Source organism: Eleginops maclovinus, chromosome 7 (assembly GCF_036324505.1).
Source record: "Eleginops maclovinus isolate JMC-PN-2008 ecotype Puerto Natales chromosome 7, JC_Emac_rtc_rv5, whole genome shotgun sequence".
In the NCBI taxonomy this organism is placed as follows: domain Eukaryota; kingdom Metazoa; phylum Chordata; class Actinopteri; order Perciformes; family Eleginopidae; genus Eleginops; species Eleginops maclovinus.
In genome coordinates, this window is record NC_086355.1 from 3,986,444 (window position 1) to 4,006,057 (window position 19,614).

Genomic DNA, 19,614 nt, shown 5'->3' on the forward strand with positions numbered 1-19,614 from the left:
TCAACTAACCTCATCATCACCTTTTCTCCTCTTAGGTAAAACTAATCAGATTGTGTACAAATGTGTCTGCAGACAGAAGTTAATTATATTTGTTTAGGAAGTAGTGACTAAAGATTGTGAACAAACAAGCGAAATGTAAATAAGGTCAGTCATGCTTGTTGATGATTGTAATGCTTCTCTCTACGTTCCATGATTCATTCATTTCTATCCTGTACTTGAAAAACATTCTCTCATTAATAATCCTTTTTAATCCTCAGCCATTTGCGTCATTCACAGTTGCATTACCATGCCATTTTTAATAACTTTAATTTAATACAAGTGTGTCAGTTTTAATAAAATTCCTTCTCGCAGTGTTATAATCTATCATTAGGGTCAAGGGGAAGTCTGCGTGAGACTGACGTTGCCACAGGGTCGATCTTTAGTACATTTCCACTGCAGCTGGCCCTTTAAGAAACACATCTTGGCATTGATGGCTGAAAAAAATGTGAATGAAATCCAGCCATTCATAAAAATAGGCTCCTGCTGCGCTGTGATTGGCCAAATCGAAGTTTATCCATAATTCATGATTTCCAAAGACGACATTGGCTACTTCACTTGACGGACAGGGCGGCTCAACCAATCAGCGGCTGTCTCTGCGTGCCGCTCCGAGCCCAAGGGAAAAACCGACCGGTCCATTAACGAACAGCTCAGTCAAGTTTTGTGAGTCGAAGAGAGCACATCAGTGTAACGTTGCGCAGACAAATACACGACTACAGACACGTTGTTTTTATTTTTGTGGATATTAATACCGTATTCTTTCTCTAAAGAGGACGCCTATACATACAGACAAGGTAAGCTGCATTATTTATTCATGCGAAAACTTGCTTTTTTTTTAAAGCCGTGTTAACGAGGTCGATATTTTTCTCTCGCCATCTTATTTAAACATATTTACTTTGACAAATATGTTGTATCGGCTCGTATTAGTGTGAAGTACACGCTAGGTGTTGTATTCAAGCCGCCCAGTGTATGTTTAATCAGCTTAGGTTATCTGCGTGGTTTTAGTTTATCAGCGCGAGCGCGGACTGTTTGTGATTTTTCTCCTCTTTTTTTTTATGAATGGACGGGCCGTTTTTTTTCTCTCCTATGTTTCCACACGGGTCGAGTTTCACTTCATTGAGCAAAACAAGGGAGGGATGGGTGGGTGGGGGAAGGGCGGGGAGAAGGAGGAGTAAGGGGGGGGGGGAGTGACATTCCTCCCCCAGTGGAGCCCCCCCCCACCCCAGCTTCAGTGCAAAACTTCTACCGGAAATGTGCAGATTTGTACACATTACAGTAGTGCTGAAAGTTGGTGTCAAACGCGCAGTAAACAAGTAAACTTTCTTGATCATTCGGCAATGTCTGTAAAGCAGTAGTGAAAAAATAAAGAGCAAGGGTGGTCTTGTTTTTGGTGCGTTTAAGGACCCCTTTATTAAAATCTACTCTGCTTTCATTTACCCTCATTACTTTTTTTGCCCCATATTTAATATTAAAAGTCCCAAATCTTGCAGTAAAATTCTTGCAATGCCATTAAAATGAACCACCTCCTACTTTTTGTTTTCCTAAACTTCAACCTTATGATAATCTACTCTGCTGTCGTTTCCCCTCAGTAGCTCATCACTGTGGTTTTTCCTAAAATTAACCAGTAGCTACTTTTCATTGAGGTGCCACAGTCTTTGATGGTTTGATCTACATGGAGAAAAGTACAGTGAGTCCTGATGTTGTAAGTGTAATATGTGCTAGGCGTCTGTAATTATTGCCCTGCAGCTACCCTGTGTTCGTCATCCATTAACAGGAGATATAGAGTGAGTCATATCAGCCTGCTGAGGGAGAATAGAGGGCAGATTTACCGGCTTAGTTTTTTCTGTTATTGTTGTTTCAAAGGGATTTTCTTATTACCAGTGTTTCTGACTACATCCAGGGTGCACAGAGTTCAAGTTCTCCAAGTTGTAGCATCAATAATACCACACAGCTGTAGATTGACGCCTCCATAAACTCTATTACTGGGTTTGTTTGTTTTGTTGTGCAAGTGTTAGAGTTGTAATGCATGCCAAAAAGTGTAGATTTACTCTTAAATGTTGGAAACCACTCTTTATAGGTTTTTTCCTCAACATTTCCAAGCTGATTATAGTGGAAAGTAGTGCCTACAGATGGCCAGTGAGTGTTATATAAGTGTATTAAATGCGCCGTGTGTTTACGTTGTGCTGCTCCCTCTCATGCATGGTTTGGCTCAGTTCAAAGAGCTGTTTGTTGGTTAAATAACAAGCTGTTAGGAGATGGTGGCCTCATCAGAATATGATCACGTTTGCTGCTATATAAACACATGGCAAAATAGTGCAGCACGGTATGGCTTTGATAATGGCAACAGGAGGGAATAACATATTTGACATTGAACATTGTGTTTACCCTTATCTCTTGGACAAGCGTGGGAGTAAATATCTCGCTTTATCCGGAGTAGATTTTTATTCAGGGGGGTCAGTATCTAATTCAAAATCTCTTTTTTTGTCAGAGTCTTAACTCAGTTGCGAAAGAATAAAAGGTGTTTGTTTTTTTTGTGAAATGATGACATGAAAGCAGATTGAAGTGTTTAAGATTGAGGATTTTGGATATTTTAAAAAGTTGTTTCTCTGACTGCAATAATGAAAACGCCTGCAGTTATAATTAAGACAAAGGGAACATTTATTCATGCAAAACCTGCACAAATAAACAGTTTGTACTGTAAAGTTTTTGATTCTCAGTGACGTAAAGAATAGGAAGCCCACGTTATACAAAAAATACATGTTTCATAAAATTAAAAAGGTCAGTTTATGCTGAGACAGACGAAACTACACAATATATCACAAAAAAACTCTTGTATTGTATTTTATGTGATTTGTCCACAAAATGCATGTCATAACTTTGACTCTACATTTGAACCGGGTTTTAAAAGTTAATATTTGTGGAAGTTTGGAATCGATTCACAGTTAAAAATCAACACGTTTCCCCTGTCTTGCTAAAAGTCATCTTTCTTGCAAAAACAGCACCTTTGTGACCGTTGCTGTATGTTTTTCCAATCCTGTGTTTTCCAGTGACCCTCGAAGTGACCCGGGCGCTGTCGCTTTAAAGCGAACACCTCCCCCTCCCCCCAAATATCGGTGCCCCCCCCCCCCCCCTCCCCCCTCAATCAAGCAGATAACATGGACGGATTCTACGACCAGCAAGTCCCATTTATGGTCCCACCCAGTGTAAGTGGACACATACCAGCCTCTCTGCACCATTGACCGACCTCCTGCTGGTCACCACAGATCACTGTACATTAAAAACCCACTGTTTTACATTCTTTCTTCTTCATGTTTTAACATTTCTGTCTTTTCTTTCCCAGCAGCACAAGTCTCACGTGGAGGAACCGTGTCACAACAGGCCTGTGAACGACAGGAAGAGGAAGTTTGTGGACACAGAGCTCGCCCAGGACACAGAAGGTAAACCTCATGATGTTAATAAACGGTTCACATAAAAGACTGCGGGATTCATGTTGTAAATCATCTGATTAATTGCCAACTTCTTAAAAGTGAATTATTTCTGGGGTTTTTTCTCCTTTTACTTGATATTAAACTAAATATGTTTGAAGTTGTGTGCAAAGGTATTTGAAGAGGTTTTCTTGGCTTATCTTTGGGAAACACTGATTGATTTCTTTCCTCAATTTCCCGACATTTCTAAACCCAAAACAAAGCAATAATTAATGATGATATTCAACAGGTTAATGACAATGTAATTAATCATGTTTGAACATCATGATTCACCTTTAAGCCCTTATTTAGTATATTTTACTTACTTTTTTCAGAACTCTTCCAAGACCTCAGTCAGCTTCAAGAGATCTGGATTGCAGAAGGTGAGTGATGTTCTAAATGAAGCTATCTTTTTTTGGGGTCAAAGTGTCTTACGCTGAACATCATTTTTGGTGTGTGGAATAATCGCTTATGTTTGACATGCATCTCTTAGTCTTTTTAGTTTTTTAAATGGTGAACAAGATGAAGTATTTTGATTGAAGATTAACTTGTTGAGAATGTGAAATATTGTTGTTTTGTGTGTTAGCAATTCCTGCATGAAGAGCAAAGTCCTGTGCATGAGAAACTGCTGACAAACACCCTGTTTGATTTTCCAAAAGTAACTTTCGCTCCATTAGTTAGATTACATTGTTACTCTAAAGACCTTTCCTCAATGTTCCGCGTTTCGTGGACACATGTTGGCTGCAGAAAAAAGACTTGATTTTTCTCACATGTGAAACCCTCTCTCATGTCTTCACAGCCCAGGTGCCTGATGACGAACAGTTTGTCCCAGATTTCCAGTCGGATAGCTGTGAGTACCTGATTTTAAATTGATCATCTCTGATTTTCCGGGTCAATTCCTGGCCATTATTTTGGTGTTTTAGCTCATCCTGGTTCTTGGCAGAGGGATTCAAATTGCACAGGCTAAAAAAACAGGTCTCTTTTAGCGGCATTGCATCAGAGGAAGGTGCTTCTCTTACTGTTTCTGATTAATGCTCAGGTCACCTCTCTTTTATGGAAATGTCTTCATCAACTCTTCCAGCCACAGCTCTGGGAAAGGCTGCTCTCCTCCCTCCCCTCCATTTTGAGTTTAATCAGCCGATTGGCATGGGGCATCACATGAGCCAAGCTCCTAATCTGATTTCACACTTTCCCGCACTCTGGCCCTGCTGCTGAAGCCCACTAGGTTCCAGCGGATAGCTTCAGATCTGTCTCGCTCTACACAACTCATCCCAAAAAAAACCCTTGTCGCTTAGCCTCCCCCATACAGCCTCCTCTGCACATTTCCTTTAGGGTGCAGCTGAGGGATATGTTTGAATTATGCCCAATGAAGCTTTTTACGACCTCCTCCACTCCCCTCTGTCCTTCTGAGTTTATGTTTTGGTCTGATGCGTAGGAGGTGCAGACAGGGTGTGGTAGCTACTATAAAATCTTAGTAAATGTGGCAAGCAAACTGACCTTGAGTGCAGCAACATGTTATTGAGAGTGATGCATCGGCATGTATGCATTTTTATGGAGGGCCCAATCTAAGTGTGTTGGTTTATAGTCTGCTTACTGTCAGATGTGGGTCCGTGACCTTGGGTTGTTAGTTTCCAGTGTGTGTGTGTGTGTGGGTGGGTGGGTGTTATATAGAGAAGAGATTTTGGCAGTGGCTTCTGTTGCCATGCTGCAGGCCATTCCCTCTCACAAAGTCGCCTATTCACCAGAACCAAATTTTCCGATGTGAGCTTCAGTCAGTGGGACATCACATGGGCTGAAGCGCCGTTTCCCTGACCCGAGCTGAACCATCACAAAGTTTGCTTCGGAGTAAAATAACACTTAACGGTTTATAGGAGATGTGTGGTGCTAATGTTTTGAGGTCAGAGGGTAAAGTCTATTGATGCAACAAATTACTTGTCTCAAATTGCAAAGGGGTGTCTTAAAATGTCTTGTTTTTCAGCCCAAAAGTAAAAAAATGTAACTGTATTTCTAGTATAAAGATTACATAAGATCAGATAAACCTTTATTTATCCTCATAGAGAAGTTCTGGTGTCATAGCAGCAACAGCCTAAGAGTGAAACACAGGATAATAACAATAAAAATGTCAAATCTAAGTGACAGTACTGAATTCAATTGCCTGTGTGGCAATAGATAATTATCAAGATGTTAAATATACTCAGAAATATCCACTTTAATATAGTATTAAGATGATAAAAAGCAATAAAAGTGAACCACAGGAGGACAGACAAGCCTTCAAACAAGGATATTTAGAATATTGCATTAAAATACAAGTGACAGTATAAATGAAATGAAGAAATTGTGCACATATATGGATGTAAATAGCTATGGATAGGATAGATAAATGTGCATTTGACTGTGAAAGTGAGCGTCCAAGTGTGTCAAACATTGCAATTAATGTGTGCATAAGATGCAGGTTGTTCAACGTTTTTCTGTAGGAAAAAAACATTATTTTTGACTTAGTTTTGCATTAAAATGTACTTGAAGTGGTGTCAAAATAGTGTGTGATTAACTGTTAGTCAGCTGAATGATGCAGATCTAGGACAGGCCCACTTGTGTAGAGTAAGAGAAGAAGCCTGATGTCTTCATTACTTACTTTTCTGCTGCTGCTGCTGCTCGGGTCCATCAGCGCGCCGGGTGATTTATTTGGCCCTCGGCTCCTCTGCGCCAAGGGATCCAGTTTCTGCCCGGCTATTATGTGGCGCCTCGGAAACTGCAGCCGATACGCAGAGAGCAGCAGCTAGTGTCTAATGGTTACAGCGCGGGAGAAGAAAATCATTCGCCGCCATTAGATTACAGCCACACTGATTCATGGGTATTGGTATTGGCGGGCCCTAATGGGAATCAGACGAGGACTTTGATAGCTTCTGTGTGTGCAGTGCAGTCAGTATGGTGCTACCTAGCAGAGCTGGATGGATGGGTTGTGTTCAGAGTCCACTGTCATTAGGGCGGTTGATAAATTGCTGCTAAGTGTCTCTGCCAGTCGAGGGAATACACAGACGTCGTCCATTTATCCATCAATTCCAAATGTGGTTAAGATAACTGCTGCACTTCGGTGTATGGCTTCAGTTAGCTGGTATCTGGGGTTTATCTAATGCTCTTTCTCTCTCTTTGTGTCTGCTCCTCTGCAGTGATGTTTCATGGCCCGCCACCGGCCAAGATCAAACGCGAGCTGAATCCCGCCAAAGAGTTCTCTCCCTGTCGCCAGGACAGGAGTCCCATGCCCTACGGAGAGAAGTGCCTTTACAGCTACAGGTACATCCCGGGGGGTTCTGTGGAGCGGAAAGAGAGCGAGGTCTCACAGGAAATGACAATTTAGTCCTAGAGTTTAACCAGAAGCTATGAGCCTGGGTGTTTTCCTTTACTCAGACTTACCTTTTTAACCCCACATAAAAAAAATATTATCGTTGTTGTTGTTGTTGTTGTTGTTGTTGTTGTTGTTGTTATTGCTATTATTATTATTACTACAAAGACCATGATGGCTGCCGCTTGATAGCGTCTTGATTCTGACTCTCTCTGTGTCTCTATCCTCAGTGCCTGTGACAGGAAGCCCTCTCCCGGGTTCAAGCCATTAACCCCCCCTTCCACGCCGGTCTCTCCTTGCGACCCCTCCAGCGAGCACACCCCTTCTCCTCACTCCCACGTAGCCAATCCCACGCCGGGGCCGCATCCAGTGCACGTTCAGCAGCCAATCACAGCGAGCGCAGGATCCCCCAACCAGCAGGCGCTCAACGTGCACAGCCCCCCTTTCGCCGTGCCCTGTGCCCCCATCAGCCAGGATGCCAACAACTTCTCACCCGAGCACAGGTGAGCAGTCGCTGTTTGACCTCTCTATCGTTGGGGGGGAGAAGTATTCAGAGGATTTAGTAAAAGTACAAATACAATATGTCAAAATACTTCATTACAAATAAAAGTCCTGCATTCAAAGCTTGTTGTATCAAAGTATAAGTGAGACCTTATCCCTCGTTCCCCTCCATCTTCAGGTTCCAGCGGCAGATGTCAGAGCCATGCTTACCTTTCCCCCCGTCAGAGAGCCAGGGGCGCCCCCACTACCTGCCGCAGCCTCCCAGCAGCCACCATAGCCTGCCCCGTGACGGCCGGCCGCCGTACCACCGCCAGATGTCCGAGCCGCTGGTAGCCGTGCCCCCCCAGGGCTTCAAGCAAGAGCTCATCGACCCGCGATACGCAGAGCAGGGCGTGCCCACCATGGGGCCTCCACAGGGCCCCCAGCGCCAGGCTTTCCACCCCATGGCCATCAAGCAAGAGCCACGAGACTTCTGCTTCGATTCTGGTGAGTAGAGATGGGTGGTTCTATGCAGCACCACGATACTAAATTCAGAATAATATAATACATATTATCCTGTGACAAACATTGCACCTCCTGCGAGTTTGAATCCTGCACGGCCCCGTAGATTAAATGTCCGTTACCTGTGCACCCCCACTCCTGCAGATCTATTTCTCTGCATATCAAGCACGGAGTGTGTAATCGCTGTGTGAAAGTGGAGCGGATAGAGGGTGAGGAATGTGCCTCTCCGTGTTTGTTCTGGGTGCTAACACTCGCCTGTGAGTTTTAGCATGGCCACTCAGGTGCTCATTTCTCACACACACACACACACACACACACACACACACACACACACACACACACACACACACACACACACACACACACACACACACACACACACACACACACACACTCCCCTTTAAAGCCTAATCTGAATGGTTCCTCCAGAGGTCTGCCAGCAAAGTAAAAGTGGGTCTTTTATCCCAGCACTAAGCCTCCAAGGGCAAAAAGTAAATGGGTCATGCAGCCAGGTGCAGGGAGCGTCTTCACTGAGCCTACCTGGAATAGATCTGGGTCGCAGCCCTCAGAGGACTGAGTGACCCGCAGCACAGCGAGACGATTGTACGAGCCTGCTGATTCTCGGTTTATACAGAATGCATAAAGGGGCCGAATGGTGCCAGTCCTCTAAACAAAGCCACCGCAAACAGAGGCTGTTTACTCGGTTCAAATCAAACAAGCCGGAGCCATCGTCGCTGCATTGTTTGATCCGAACGCCCACACACCCAGCTGTTGTTCCTACATCCTCTTTTCCTGAAACTCAAACCACTTTTGTAATCTTTTCTCACTATCTCCAGTATTATCTGTCATTCCCTCTCTGCCTGTTGGCTGAGCGGCTTGCCGCTCTGTGACGTAATGACGACAAATCCTCTTAGCATCTTATGGCCTTTTAAATACCTGCGTCACAGAGGCCTCGTCTCTGTAGATGGATGAAGGAAGGGCATGCCAACATGGATAATAATGTCAGCAGGGGTGTGCAGCCGCGATGCTTATCACGATACACTCTAATGATACAGTGTTTCTGTAAACAAGGCATTATTCAGTGGATCTTTATCTTATTTATTAAACCTTTCATATTAAACACACTATGCATCCGTTTTTTACTAAGGGAACTCATGTAGGAGATAATGAGCCATAATTGAAATGGGTGCAATGATCAGAGGAAGTTTTCTGTCCCTCTTTCGTAAGACTTGGATCTACCGGCGACTTCCTGCAGACTCTTCTCTTAAGTGAGGACAAGCGGAGACAGAGACTTAAGGAAACACTTGCTCAAGATTGATGTCTGGTTGCCTTATCAGCAGACAGGAAGCAGAATAATAGATGGTGTGGGGCTTGAGTGAGGGGGGTGCTGCTCACTGCAGACACACTTACAAACGGAAAGACAGGCTTTGACCCCTCGGGGGGAGGACTGGTGTAACTCGATTGTCATTGAGATTTAATACAGCAACCATGGTGCTAATCTTATTGAAAGGCTTGGTGGACATGCGGGGGAGGTTGTGTGCGTGTGTGTGTGTGTGTGTGTGTGTGTGTGTTGTGTGTGTGTGTGTGTGTTTGCTCGGTCAAAAAAGCAGCCTTCTTCCACAAGAGTCTGGGGAGCTCACCCATTGGATGTTTGTGAATTAAACTAATTATCCAAATCCACCTTAACGAGTCATAGCAGCCACCATGTTTTTGGACCCTTAATACCCATGCTTATATTTATAAATTTGACTTGAAACACTAATATAGCGTGGACTGAATATCTATAAACGGCGGATAATTATCAAAGCGGTGTTTCTTTGTACACGGTGGCACTGATCCAGATATGTCTGTCAGCTGCCGGTGGATTTCATGCATTAAACATCTGATATGACAGTGAGGATGTCTCTGGTCTAAATATATCGCCTTTCTTTGTTTACAGAAGTGCCTAACTGTCAGTCAACGTTTGGGAGAGCGGGGAGCTTCTACCAGAATAACCATGAAAGTAAGTTATTTTTATGTCTCAGAATTATTTAATAGGTTAAGTCCTTCTGGCTGTGACCCCCTGACTCATGGAGCTGGGTGAGAGGACAGCGGGTCAGCAGCGGTGAAATGACAGCTCAAAGGGGAAGTGAAAGTATCAATGAATCTAGTGTCCCTGCTCCACACATACTGTGCATTTCTCACATCAGCAGTTGGCACAAGCTCGGCTCAGTATAAGCTTCCAGTCTTGGGAAGCGTGCCCAGATATATTGCTTTGCATGCAGTTTGGGTCTCTGGGTCTGGGTCTCAGTTTCCCACGCTCTATCTGCATCTGATTTATGTTGCATTTCTTTCTCTCTTCCATTGCAGGTTTCTCCTTTGACAGAGAGACTCAGCTGTACTTTGACGACACCTGTGTGGTCCCGGAGAGACTAGAAGGTAAGACTGGAAAAAATACAGCTAGAAATCTATGTATAGAGCTCAGATCCACCAGGGCCAATGTTGCATTAACTGGCCCCTAGAATAGTCCCACATCCCAAATTGGGAAGTCAGTCTGTGTATTTATGAGCTTTAATTGGTAACAATGCTTTTAAATCATCTGAAATTTCCATTACCACTTTAATTGCTGTGTCTGAGTAGGATTTAAGGGGGAGTTCATGTGGATTTTCCCAGTCTTTTAATGATATTTCTGATTATTCCAACCCTACATGAATGCATTTCATCTTGAAATGTTAATAAAAGGGACAAAATATTTTGTGTATGAGCAAATTGATTCAGATCTGCTGCGAGATGTAACTAGTTCTGTCTTGGTCTATGTCTTCAAGTATCAAAAGATTTGATAAATATATTAGATTGTCTGTAATAAAGACCAGAACCTCACGATTAGCCCAAAAGTACTTGATATTGTTGGACTTTTTCTGAGTCCAGTCCTTTGGCTCTGCTCACGGTGCATAATGAACAGCCAGTCCACTTCACAGTCTCCGTCTGGCAGGAATGTCTCACCACACTGAGTACAGTCCTCACTGACACTTTCCCTTCTCCTTCTGCCTCCTCTTTCCATCCCTCCATCCTCTCTCCTCTCCTGCTCTCCTTCCTCTCACAGGTAAAGTAAAGCAGGAGCCCTCTGTGTACCGTGACGGGCCCCCCTACCAGCGCCGCGGCTCCCTGCAGCTCTGGCAGTTCCTGGTCACGTTACTGGACGACCCGGCTAACGGGCACTTCATCGCCTGGACCGGCCGCGGCATGGAGTTCAAACTGATCGAGCCCGAGGAGGTGAGTCCTTCAAACCACTCATGTCTTCTGTCCCGATCTCATACCAGACGTGAACTAGCTTTTTATTCCCTGCAGCTTCTAAAGAAATCTCTTTGTGTTGATGTGTCCTCAGGTGGCTCGGCGTTGGGGCATCCAGAAGAACCGGCCGGCCATGAACTACGACAAGCTGAGCCGCTCGCTGCGCTACTACTACGAGAAGGGCATCATGCAGAAGGTAAAGGCACGTTCACCCCTTTTCCTTTCTCTCCCCACACCCTCACCCCTCTGCATGTCCCATAGAGTCTAGGCCTGATCTCTTCTTCTACTGAATCTATAATCCTGTGTATTATTCTATTCATCTTAAGTATTTTGCTGCCTCAGATCAGAATATGGAATATTTGATCATAATAAAAAGTATGACTCGATGAGGATGTTTGATATGTGAGTCTTAATATGATATGCTAAGATATTAAATATGTCTGTTTTCCTGTTCCTCAGGTGGCCGGTGAGAGGTACGTGTACAAGTTTGTGTGCGACCCCGAGGCTCTCTTCTCCATGGCCTTCCCCGACAACCAGAGGCCCAACCTGAAGGTGGACCCAGACAGCCTGCCGGGCCTGGAAGACGACACGGTGCCCCTCACCCACTACGAAGAGGGCGCCCCCTACCTGCTGGACGCGGGCGAGCAGTGTGTGGCAGGCCTGCCCTTCCCCGACGGCTACGGCTACTAAAAGCAAAACACACTTGTAACACGCAAACACTCCCAAAGTCGCCCGAAAAAAATCCAGAGCTGGAACTGTTGAGTCGCTCGGAGGGAATATTCCTCGGCTCCTGTTTCCTCTCCTGCTCCCTGGGAAAAAAACCTTCATAAAACTCTGAGAAAGCTCCCAAGCTAAGAATGAATGAGGGGGAAAAGGCCTGCGCAGGCTCCTCTACTGCGAGTCCAAGAGAGAGGTTGAGAAACCCGTGAAGGGGACTGCAAGAGGCCGCTTCTGCTGTGGAGACCAAATCAAAGCGAGGCCGCGTGGTGCCATCTGACTGGGGGGAAAAACCCACTTTGTACAAGACTGCAAAGAGTCCGTCTGATTTTGTGACAATCTGCTTTTCTTAAAAACAATCAATTAACAAATAGAGTTTCAAACTAATTCTAAATGCAGCACTATTCTATAGTTGCCTTTTTTGGGGGGCCCCCATTTTTATGTCGACCACATCCGTGAAAGGGCTTTAATTTGCATAAAACGGATTCACGAAAACAAACGTATATCCTAAACTCACACATCAGTTAGTTTTCTGTAGATAGAAGTACATTTTCCTTTGCATACGCCAGCTGTTCTTTAGAGACCCCGGCCTCTCAGGTTTCTGGGGCGTTGCTGTATTTCAGGCTAGTTGGTCGGGCTGCTCTCTCTCTCTCTCTCTCTCGTGTAAATGTTCTTTAACCGTTTCTGCCCGTGTAAGAGATTGTATCCGCTTCCCTTTAGAGACTGCAGTCTATACAGTACACTCCTCATGTCAGCTCATCACTGCTGGGTCCCTTTTTATTATTATATCACTCTTAGAGATGATTAGCACTCCATCTCCTCCATGTCAAAAGGGAAGTATGTTCCCAGATAAATGTATGATAAAATGGTCGCGTTGCTCCTCTCTCTTTTTTTCTTTTGTATTTCTGTCTGGGTGCTTTACGTTTTCCTCGGCAGTGTACTAGTTACTCTGATGCACCAGTATGGCAGGATGCATCCGGATGTTGCATGCAAAGTAAAAACTAAATAAAGAAGTGGGACTTTTTGTCCTTCTTCCGGACACCTCTGCCAGTCCCAGTGGTCAACAGGAGACTTCTCTTTGCATGGTGTCCACTAACATATCGCTTTACTGTCTCTGGACAAAGAAGATATTTGCGATATTCTCTGCATCTTTTTTGTGTGTGTTCATTATGTCTGTTTCTGAATATGGGGGGGGCGGGCGAAGACAAACGTATATAAAGTATATATTTTTGCTATAAGGCTGCATTTGTTTTGATTTTAATGTAAAAGCTGTATAGTTCTGGCTCTCATAGACGATGTACCTTTTTAAATCTCAATCCTTTACGACGCTACTACTGCAGACTGTTTCTTTAACAGGCCTCACGGTTGGAGAATGGAGAAGATGTTATTCTCCTGCCTGTCAAAGTGTGTGTGTGTGTGTGTGAAGGCCGGAGTTCCACCAAAAGTGAACACACGTATTATATCATGGGATCCACCCCCAGGCACAGGGATTGTCTGCACTTATATAGGCTTCAGTCCCCTCCCCTCACAATGTGTTTCTTACACTGCTGAGTTTATGATAATCTGTACTGGGTACAATAAACGGTCCTTTATGCTTCATTGCCTGCAGTCCTGGTGTGTTTCATCATACCCCCCCCCCCCCTCTTCCTTCTCCTCCTCTTTGCTCTGGGTCAGTCAGCTGACTCCCGGCTGCTGTGGTCTGGCAGTCACTGCTTGACCTGGCTCATTTCTACATCACATGCTTCTCTATATTTCTGGGTAAATTATTACTCTCTCTTGACCTGTGGACAGTGTGTTTGCTAAGCTGTGTACAAGCGGAAAAACCATGTCTGCATTTTCTTAATTTATACAAAAATTAAATGCTAAAGTGAGGAATCTTACTGTCAGTATTATTTTTTAAAACGATGTCATGACGATGCTTTAATATACAAATAAAAAGGCCTGAATTTTAGAATATAGAATATATAAAAATCTTCTTAAAAGTGCTGACACATGGGAAGTGGGACTATATGTTTTATGGAATTGCATTTTAAAGTCTAAATTAAAGTAAAGATGTGACATGTATTTTATTTATTATTGCTTTAACGTCGTGCTAATAGCAGAAAATGAAGCCAAAAAATGGCTCCAAAAATCTCCTAAATCTAACTTGAGATTCTCAGTATTTATTATTGCAGTCAAGGGAAGAAAATAAATCGCACAAACATCACATTTTTGCCTTTCCACAATATCAACAAATCCAAAACAAAAGAAACTAAATAGATGTATCGTAGTCATAATGCCACCTGGTTGTTCCTAACAAAGCATAACCAAACAAAACTACGAACAGTCAAACATTAGCTGAACGAATGTTTTGGAAATGGTCACACTGAGTTCAGGGCTTCGTTCCAGTCAACACAGAGCACAGTGTCCGAGAACCAGAGAAGATGTATTGCCAATTTTAATATTTATGGATTAGTTACACATTAATGTTCTCGTGCTCCAGCGTGATTCATCAGTAAATAATTCACAGTCTGCTGGTGTAAAACCCGCAGTGAGCTCCACATGTATGTGGCCCAGTAAGACTGTGAGTAGAATTATTCATGAGTCCGGACTTGAGTGAGAGCGCAGAGAAAGCCATAAATATTTAAATATTAAATACACACGCAACTTTACAATGACTAAGAGGTTAAAGTGCGGTCTGCAAGCCGAGATGGCACCAGGACACTTATTCGATTTAGAAAATATAAAAGGCGGTTTTACATTTTGAGACACATCTTCCTTAATATTGTCCCAAATATTGTTTTCTTTGCTGCAGCATATGTTGATGTTTGACACTCAATTGACTTAAAAACAGTGGATCAAACTACTGTGTAAAGTACGTGTAGGCTACCTTTACTGCACTGCATTTATTTGTGTTATAAATACAAATAATATTAGTACGGAGATATTGTCTCGAACCACAACAATAAAATGCATGCATTGATGATGAACATGTATAATCAAATCAGTAGAAAAGGAGCCTCTCTGAAGAAGTCAGAGTATTTACTTCAGTGTTTCTACGACATACTTTCGTGCATAGAATTAAAGAAAAGTATATTGTACTTTAAATAATGTGTCTAACTTACTCAGATAGAATTTCTGTTACTTCTTCTTGTTTTTTTATTGTATTCATTTTATATTTTGTACAAAGACTGTTTTCACATACTGATTTTTAAATATGCTCTTCATTATTTCCATGTAATATGGATGTGGTTTAGGATGAAGCGAGAGCCTGTGTGTCCTTGTTCCCATGTTGATTGTTTCCTGTTTTGATTGGCTTTACTTTAATTATTATATTATTAATATCTATGAGCTTAATGTTTACCATGTTTTGTTCCTATAAGGACCTCCTCTCCATCTCAAAGACAATCAAACATGTTTTCATAATCTGGAGTAGTGGTTATTTCATTGTTTCCTAATTGTATTTTCCCAGGAGCTTTCATCCTTGCTTATGTGCTTATGGTTCATGGTTCTGTATATTTTTTGCTTTTAATTGAGCTTTTGTCGTAATTATGTAAATCTGGGCCATTTACATAATAGACTCAAGTGCTCATGTTAATATGCAAGGTCCTTTCTTGAACATATACACCCTTTCCTCCAATACAATTCTGAAATAAATAGCCTTTTGTGAACAGATAATAGATTTTGTTTGAATCTTAATCTGTAAACTTGATTAATATGGGGCAGGCATGCAGTAGAAGTATAAAGTAAATCATTGTGAACAGTAGCTGCTGACTATGTTTCACGACTATCTTGTGATGTTTGTTTCATTTTGACAACTCATTGAAGATTTCCCACTGTTTGAAAAGCTTCTCTGAGGCGTTTGCGGCGTTATTTTTATTACACTGCCTGCTTTGTAGTATTTTCTTTGTTGTTAAATGTGTCTCGAGCTGAAATGCGTAGCATGATGGAGGATGTGAAGCTTTAGACTCGTGCTTTGTTTTGATGGCCAGCAGCACTCTGCTGGTGTTGAGTCAGAGCCCCATCAAACCACAGAGTGTAAAAGTCTCCAGAAACAGCCTGGCAGGCTACTCTCCATTGATCGAGGTGCAGAGTGCATTTGAATGCTTAGCTTTTAGTGTACTCATGGGAAGTGCCCTGCCCTGATGGTGTGTGATTGTGTGAGCTGCAAGACCTCATACCAGATGTGTTTTATTGTTTGTAAATTACGAAATATATGTAATTTTCTACCACCATAGGCTATTGGTGGTGATGTAGAAGATGGGAATGTGTCATTACCTTCAGCTTCTCCTGGTTAACGTGACTACATTGTTTTGGAGGTTTTTACTAAAGCCACATTTTCCACAGGCCAAAACAGCTGCACTCATTCGGTAAAGCTAATAAAAACACAAAATACAGCAGTTTGGTTTTAGAAATCAATGTTTCTTCGGTTGAACCATGATGTAGTGGCTGCTAGCTAAACGCTAACATGTGCTCTCCTTGTTTTTATAACTTAACAGTTTGAACAGTAACCAGTAAACGGTTTTCACCAGTGGCTGAATTATCTGCAGAGGTTTACTCATCTCCAAAAATCCTTCATCTGGTTTATAAATATTTTAGTAAATTGTTAGAAATGAATACAACACAATAAAATACAAGTCATTTTAATGCATTTCTATCTGAAAATGATGCTAAATGTGTCTTTCCTGCTCAGTGTTTTTTGAAAGTGGCTTAGGCTAAGTCCAATCAACTGTCTATGACTACTTCTGAGATCAGTTTGTCTGTGTTTCAATTCTCCTTTTCATTTATTGAGCAGTGGCTGAGTGATAAACAACAGTAAAAATTCATATTTGTGTAGAAAATAAAATATATTCACACCTTAGCTGTGAATTCTCAAGAGACTCCCACAGTGCTCTGGTCAGATTCAGATGTAACAATGCATCACTGTCACAGACAAAGTTGTCAGCGTTTTTTTAAAGATTCCACATTAAATAAGTTATTACTGATAATCACATTACCTCAATGACGGTTGTTGGCGGATTGTAAAGGCTTCTCAGATGTCCGATCAGGTGATTTTGGATAGTACTGGAATAACAATACTGAGCTCTATCATCGCAAGCTGACACAATACTAACAGGTATATTAACCATGTTTACCTCCTTAGATTATCATGTTACGTTGACCTAATGGTGGCCACATATAGGTGAAAGTTCAGAGGTTCACCAAAATTCTTCAAATTCATCCTCTGGGGAACATATGTGTACCAAATTCATGGCAATTCATCCAATAGTTGTCAAAACATTTTACTCGAAAACCACAAATATGAACCTTACAGTGGAGAAGAAACGTCATTAGGCTTCCTCCTCTTGGGGACATAAATGTACTTACATTTTACGAAAATCCATTCCTAGAGTTGTCACAACATCATCTAAAACCACAAGATCTTTTCAATCTTATTGAGATATTTCCAGACCACAGTGTTGGACCAACAGACTGACGCCTAGAGCTAAAAGTGCCACTCGTTCCTTCATCACAGTAAATATTAAGCCATTAACCCAATGTAATGATGCTGATCCATTTAACAAGAGGCTTCTGATGCGCTCCATAATACAGAATGCTTCCTCCTCACCACTTACTGACCTGTCAAAGGCTTACCGTGAGGTATGGACTGGGTATGTTGCAGGAATGATTTAGGGCCCCACATGTGAAACAAACAAGGCTGCATCATAAACATTACACTAAATCAATTCATAGTAACACAGGGTGCTTGACACATGGCCCTGCCTGGGAGAAAAGTGAACATAGACCTTCAACATACATCATACCACATGACCACTTGCTGCTCCAGAGTGAATTATTGATCCACATATTGGATGAGGCAGCTCAAAACTTAATGTGGTTTCAGCTTTGAAGCTTCAGAGCATGGCAGGCACTCACACACAGGCTCCATCTACTGCAGTTTGAGAAAGCTAAGCACTCTGTTCTGGCTACGATTGCTGAGAAATATGGGTCATACTGCGGGGATGGGAACAGCAGAAATCTTTCACATTATTTGGCCAACGCGCTGTGTTCGCACAACGCTAATTACCATGGTGAGACCTTGCTCCTAAAACTCTGTTACATAACTGATTTCTCTCTCACACACACACACACACACACACACACACATACACACACACACACACACACACACACACACACACACACACACACACACACACACACACACACACACACACACACAACTCAGTATTTATTGGAGAATTTGAAGGGAGCTCTTTTTTATTTTACATTGACCCTCGCTGCCCTCTAGTGGATGTATCTCGCCCGTCAGACCATGACTTGAAGGATATTTTGCATGCACAACAAGGCAGTAATAGACTAATTTCAAATGCAAAATAACAATAATGTTATAACTTTATTTATATAGCACCTTAACAAAAAATAGAGCTTGCGAAGACAGCAAAAGCATGATACTCAGAAGACAAACTAACTGCAGTAGAACAAAAAACATTGCAGCTTTACTTCAAGATCACCCAGAGCTGAGATTGCTTATTTACATACACGTTTATTTTACCACCTATCATAACAAGTACAAGTAGGCATACTGCCACTGTATCTACAACCTAAATAAAGTGATCAGTATGAAGGTTCATTGGATATTAAGTTTGTTGCCACACTTTTTAATGGATTTTAGGCTCTAACACTTGTTTAAAATTGTAATAATGCAACATATTGCAAAGGAAAACAATAATTTAGCTTCTCCTTACTGCTACTCTACTACTCATACTCATATAGCCTCAAACCAAACACTTGAGGTTCTTAATTTCAATTTACTTGACGTGATATGTTTTGTGATAATGTGAGGTTGAGTATGCAGTATTGAAATGCATTTATCCCTCGGACTAGCTTCATCACCATGGAGCTAGTTTACTGGCTTAAAAAATAGCAAAAGAACAAATGGTCAAACATAAAGTGCCCTGCAGACTTTACAATGAAACACTGCAAAAGCTGAACAAACTGTTCCCCGTTGCAGCTGAATGTTTCAGAGGCTGCAGCTTTCTTTCTCTGTGTTGTTTTTCTTCTGTAAATCGTGGGTGGAGTGTGGGAGTTGGGAATTTATGCTCTTGTAATATGTGTTTTTCACTGTCAGCCACACATTGAATTTCCCCTCTAGGACAATAAAGGTTCTGAACTAAATTGAACTGCTTAAAATAAAAGTTAGCACTTGTAAGATTGGGACATATATGTACTGGTGGCACAACAATACAGTCACTAAATATGATCCTCTGGATTTTAAACATGCTGACGTCAAACTTACATAATTGTTTGTTGCCAGTGGCAGTTGGGAGAGAACCACAACAGCAGAATCCTTGCATGGTGTTCGGGGGTGTTGACCACTAACAAACTTCACTTCAAATATGAAGAAACTTTTAGGCAAGCTTGATATATGCAGAGGTGGGAGAAGTACTCAGAGTGTAGGAATACTCTGTTACAAGTAAAAGTACAAAAGCATTAGCATCAAAATATACTATTATACATAAAAGTAGTCATTGTTTGATTGGTCCATTTCAGAATAATATCTCTGATATGTTTTATAATGATTGATCATTAAAGTGTTCTCAGAGCTGGTAAAGGTGCAGCTAGTTTGAATGGCTTTGTATACTGCAGGGTAGCTGCTGGATTTACTCCAGGTGAACTACAGTCTGATTTAAGGGCTGATTATATTTACCATCATTAATCCAAATCTCTGTAACTAAAGGGATTAAATAAATGTAGTGTAAAGTACATGATTTACCTCTGAATCGTAGTGGGTAGAAATATAAA

The 19,614-nt window shown here is 42.1% G+C and overlaps 1 protein-coding gene across 4 annotated transcripts; it reads left to right on the plus strand.

Moving 5' to 3' along the window:
- Positions 1-697: 697 nt before the first annotated feature.
- etv5a (ETS variant transcription factor 5a) lies at positions 698-13,428 on the plus strand. 4 transcript variants are annotated; one of them, XM_063887753.1, is made up of 13 exons: positions 698-830; positions 3,084-3,239; positions 3,377-3,473; positions 3,836-3,883; positions 4,300-4,350; positions 6,668-6,791; positions 7,071-7,343; positions 7,520-7,827; positions 9,782-9,844; positions 10,192-10,260; positions 10,925-11,094; positions 11,207-11,314; positions 11,572-13,428. In XM_063887753.1, exons 2-13 carry the CDS (start codon positions 3,192-3,194, stop codon positions 11,800-11,802), a joined length of 1,590 nt encoding a protein of 529 aa, XP_063743823.1. In that variant the 5' UTR covers positions 698-830; positions 3,084-3,191; the 3' UTR covers positions 11,803-13,428. The 4 variants fall into 4 exon arrangements, with proteins under 4 accessions (XP_063743823.1, XP_063743826.1, XP_063743824.1 ...); XM_063887756.1 differs by having other exon boundaries at positions 11,207-11,308; XM_063887754.1 differs by having other exon boundaries at positions 3,380-3,473.
- The last annotated feature ends 6,186 nt before the right edge of the window (positions 13,429-19,614 follow it).

Coding starts and splice junctions, on each gene's coding strand:
- etv5a (XM_063887753.1), top strand. CDS start 3,192: ATGGACGGATTCTACGACCAGCAAGTCCCATTTATGGTCCCACCCAGT. Junction 4,351..6,667: donor AGATTTCCAGTCGGATAGCT/GTGAGTACCTGA, acceptor GCTCCTCTGCAG/TGATGTTTCATGGCCCGCCA. Junction 9,845..10,191: donor CTACCAGAATAACCATGAAA/GTAAGTTATTTT, acceptor CTTCCATTGCAG/GTTTCTCCTTTGACAGAGAG.